This window comes from Propithecus coquereli, unplaced genomic scaffold, assembly GCF_000956105.1.
Source record: "Propithecus coquereli isolate 6110/MARCELLA unplaced genomic scaffold, Pcoq_1.0 Scaffold536, whole genome shotgun sequence".
NCBI lineage: Eukaryota > Metazoa > Chordata > Mammalia > Primates > Indriidae > Propithecus > Propithecus coquereli.
The window spans coordinates 1,661,019-1,665,980 of NW_012151241.1; the positions used below are offsets into that span (position 1 = coordinate 1,661,019).

Here is a 4,962-nt window from a genome sequence, read left to right on the forward strand (position 1 = left end):
TTTTTTTTTTTTTTTTAGTAATCCAAAAAGCTCAATAAATAAAACTATCTACTTTCATATTTGGATCTTATACATACACACAAACACAAACTCTCCCTACCCCTCATGCAAGTAACTATAAAATGGACTGCGGCCTATATCTCTTTACTGTTTTTTGTTCTGCCAGGAGTGGACATTAAGCAAACGTTGGTCACTGATATCAAATCAAGCCTTTAACACTTACAAAATACACTGCTCCAAAGCTTCCATGGCCAATTTCTCTGAGATCTGTGAAGAGCTTCTCTGGATCTTCTTTGAAGAAGAGCTCTGCAATTTCAGGGTCCTTCAGGCTGCCCGCTCTGTTAGTTGATGGCATCCTGCTGAGCAGTCAGCTGTCTGATTCTAATTTTATACTGCTATCCCAATCCTTGGTTCATCTGTATGAATGAAGCCACGTTGGCATAAACTACTGTAGAAAAATAAGAAAAGAAAAGTCAGGAAAGGCAAAAGCTGCTAAGAATAATCAGTTATTGACAGTATCTACAAAATTATCTCAGGCTTAGAATTTCATTGAAAAGGCAATATGGATACTATTGCATAGCTCTTAAACCTGGCTCATCATCATAATCACCTGTGGAGCTTAAAAAAGAGAGATTCCTAATATATAGCACTTTCAAAAATTAGGTAAGTCTTTATATCTTGGGAGGCTTTCTATATCAGTACTTAAAGTACTGATAAATTTATCTAATTCTGATGCAGTTAACTCATCGACAGAGGAGATAATATAACACAGACTACTAAAAAACTAAACAATAACCCAGATGTATCCATAGTGTGTTTCTAACAGGAAACTTTCTTTTCCTTTCAGATACCATACGCTAGTGTATTAATCTACTCTAACAGACATTCCAAAGAAAAATGAAATGGGAGAAAGTAATGAATTTAACATAGATAACTGTTTCCCTATAAACCTTATTCACCGTAAAATGTGGCCTTTATCAACTCTGCTTCATTAGATAATCAGACATACAAATAACAAGTAAACTTCTTGGTGGTTCTGCTATCAATTCCTTTATATAAGATTATCCAATTTTAAAAATGGCTGTCGTAACTGATAGTCTTCAGAACCTGGCTTCTGGAATGACACTACCTGCATATGAATCCCAGCAACACTATTTACTTACAAGCTGAGAACTTGGGTAGTCTCATTTTCCTAATCTGTAAAATGGAAATAACAATCTACTTGGCAGAGTAGTTGGGAGGGTTAAATGAGTTAATAAATGTAAACACAGACTACTAGTACTCCAGCATAGTAAGCACTATAATAAGTATTAGCTATTTTTTCTTAACCTGCTTAACTTCATCAATTTAAAAAAAACTCCCAAATTGATTTCATTAGACTTCTAAGAGAAAAAACTAGCTCCATCCAATTCTTCCCCTGCCTTTTATATGAGTATAACTTTTAAACAGATCTCATTTTTAGTGGAAAAACTGAACCAAATTTTAATTCTTGCTAGAAAACTTCTTTGTAACTATATGAAATACATTTATATGTCTTTTCTATCTCACTAAATTAACACTACACTGCAATAAAAAGGTATAAATTGTTAACTTGTATTCCATTTCTAATATACATCCAAGGCTGTCCCATATCATTTTACTAATTTTCCTGCTCTAGAAGTTCCCTGGAACAAAGAATCTCAATCACAATTCTTCCAAGAATATGTAATTATAGCAAAGTCACTGAACTTCTCATCCCTAAAATGAGTAGGTTGAACTAAATTCCACATAAAGTATTAATATTCAATTAATCAACCTGTAAAAAAATTTAAAAATAAGCTTCAGTGTTAATTAAGACCTTATTTAAGAATTCCAAATGATCATGTTTTAGTACTCTCATTACAAGAATTATTTTACATAAAAATTTTCTAACCAGTTCCATGATTTGCATCTTCTTTCTTATCTGCCTAATAAATTCCCACTCAAAAATCTTTTAAGATTTAGATTAAAAATCATGTTTGTAAAATTTTAACTCTATTAGGAAAAGTTGGTCACTCTCCATTCCCCAAAACATCTTGCAGCATTTACCGTATTATATTGTAATTATTTATCTCTCTCTTTCCTACACAAGCAAGCACCATGTGTCTCATTTGTCTTTGTATCATCACTCAATCACCTCCCCCAACCCCCTACAGTTAATATTACATAAATATTTGTTGAAATAAAAAAATACACTTAATTGTCCTTTCCTACACAACCCCTAAAAATGAATTCACTTCCACAAATATATACTGAACAAATAGTAAACATAAAACTATGATATGGAAAACCATTAAAGTTGATAGAAACAGAATAAATGCATAAGGATAGCAACTTCCAGAAAATCAGAGAGACAAGAAATAATGAGGGAATTAGAATACTTGCTCTACCAAATACCAAAAGATGACACAAAACTTGCCATCACAAGAGTAGAATACTAAAACAAGAAGGAAAAGTAAATCAGTAATCTAAAAGGAAGTTCAGAAAAAAACCCATGAATGGTATCTTGGAATTTAGTATACAATTAGAGAAGGAATAAATATTGTTGGGAAAACTGATAATCCATCTGGAAAAATAATGTCCCCCATCACATACTTTACATAAACATTACTGCTGAAGGGCTAAAACAAAAAGGCATCTCAAATCAATGGAAAATAAGATTCATTTGATAAAAATAAGTATTTTAAGGAGAACCCAATAGCCATGTGGGAGAAAAATGAAATTATCCCTTTCCTCAAACTGAACATCAGAATTACATATAGATCAGATATGCAAATATAAAAATGAAACTATACAAGTACTAGAAGGAAATACAAGTAAATTTCTCTCTAACCAGGGTGAGGAAACTTTTCTAACTATGATCTAAATCCAAAGCAGTAAGGAAAAAAACTGATACATTTGATAATATAGAAAAGAAAACTTTAGAGGAAGGACCATGAAAAAAGACACCAAAAAAAAAAAAAAAAAACTTGATGGGCCAGGCGTGGTGGCTCATGCCTGTAATCCTAGCACTTTGGGAGGCTGAGGCAGGAGGATTGCTTGAGCCTAGGAGTTTGAGGTTACAATGAGTTGTGATAACGTCACTGCACTCTAGCCTGGGCAACAGAGCAAAACCCCTGATAGAAAAAAAAAAAAAAAAAGATGAGGAAATATAACAAACAGCTAAAAGCTCATAAATTTGACAACACAGATGAAAAGGACAAATTCTTTGATGGATACGAACTACCAAAACTTACTCAAGAAGAAACAGATAAGCTGAATGTCGTATGTATATTAAAGAAATTAAATTCATAGTTTAAAATATTACCATACAGAAAACTCCAGGCCTAGACAGTTTCACTATAAATTCTATTAAACATTAAAGAAAAAAATATGGGAGGGGGAGGGGGGAGGAGGGGACAGGTATTTGCATACACAGAGAGTGCAATGCGCACCATCCAAGGGATGGGCACACTTGAAATTTGGACTTAGGGGGGAGTGGGGAGGCAAGGGCAACATACATAACCTAAACATCTGTACCCCCATAATATGCTGAAATTAAAAAAAAAAAAAGAAAGAAAAAAATAATACAAATTCTATATATAAAACTCTTCAAGCTTAGAAATGGGAATCTTTCCAATTCATCTTATGAAGCCATCATTACACTAGTATCAAAAAAAAACCAAAACCTAAGAACACTATAAAAAAATGAAGATTTCTGACCAATATCCCTCATCTATACAAAAGCTAAAATCTTCAACAAAATATCAGCAAATCAAATCCAGCAATATATAAAAATGATACTACATCACAACCAGGTAGAATTTACACCAGAAATGCAAGGCTGATTCAACATTAGAAAATCATTGTAATTCTCCATTCTAAACAGACTAAAGAAGAAAAACACATGATCATATAAACAGAGGCAGACAAACTGACAAATATAACATCGATTCATGATAAAAATTCTCAAACTAGGCATAGAAGGAATATTCTTAACCTGTTAAGAGTATCTACAAAAAATCTGCAGCTAACATCATACTTAAGCTTGAAGACTGAAAGCTTTCCCCTGAAGATTAGAAATAAGGGAAGAATGTTCACTCTAATCCTTCCTAATCAACACTGTACTAGAAATTCTAGTGTAAAAGACAAGAAAAAGAACTAAAAGGTATATATAATAGAAAGAAAACTGTCTCTAGTTACATTATTGTGCACATAAAAAATTCCAAAGAATGTACAAAATAGCAAATAGCAAGAGGAAAATGGAATATTTAAGATATAAGTCTAACAATATGTGAATAGAATTTATGTAATAAGAATAAAACCCTGAAGAAAGAAATCAAAGTTAACCTAACTAAATGGAGAGATGTACAATGTTTGCGGACTAAAAATAGTTATGAGGCAATTCTTCCCCAATTGATCCAAAAAGTCAATGATTCATAGATGCAACACAATCTCTAAGTCCAACAGGATTTTTTGTAGATATCAACAAACTGATTCTAAAATGCATATGAAAAGGCAAAAGATCCAAAGCAGACAAAATAATTTTTTAGAAAAAGAATAAAGTTGAAGGACTTACATTGGCTGATTTTAAGACTTAACATAAAGCTACAAATAATCAAGATAATGTGGTACTGAATGAAAGAACACATAGTCCAATGAAACAACACAGAAGTCCAGAAATAGACCATACAAATATGATCGAATGATTTTTTTTCTTTTTTTTTGAGACAGAGTCTCACTCTTTTGCCTGGGCTAGAGTGCCGTGGCGTCAGCCTAGCTCACAGCAACTTCAAACTCCTGGGCTCAAGCAATCCTCCTGCCTCAGCCTCCCAAGTAGCTGGGACTACAGGCATGTGCCACCATGCCTGGCTAATTTCTCTCTATATTTTTAGTTGTCCAATTAATTTCTTTCTATTTTTAGTAGAGACGGGGTCTCGCTCTTGCTCAGGCTGGTTTCGAACT

General features: G+C 33.1%; 1 protein-coding gene across 1 annotated transcript in view; it reads right to left on the bottom strand.

Annotated features, from left to right (window-relative positions):
- Positions 1–4,962, bottom strand: part of TAOK1 (TAO kinase 1) — a 129,349-nt gene that overhangs the window by 66,326 nt on the left and 58,061 nt on the right. The window contains exon 2 of the mRNA XM_012657322.1: positions 224–448. Coding sequence (XP_012512776.1) covers positions 224–355 — 132 coding nt within the window. The 5' untranslated portion in view covers positions 356–448. The remainder of the gene's footprint in view (positions 1–223; positions 449–4,962) is intronic.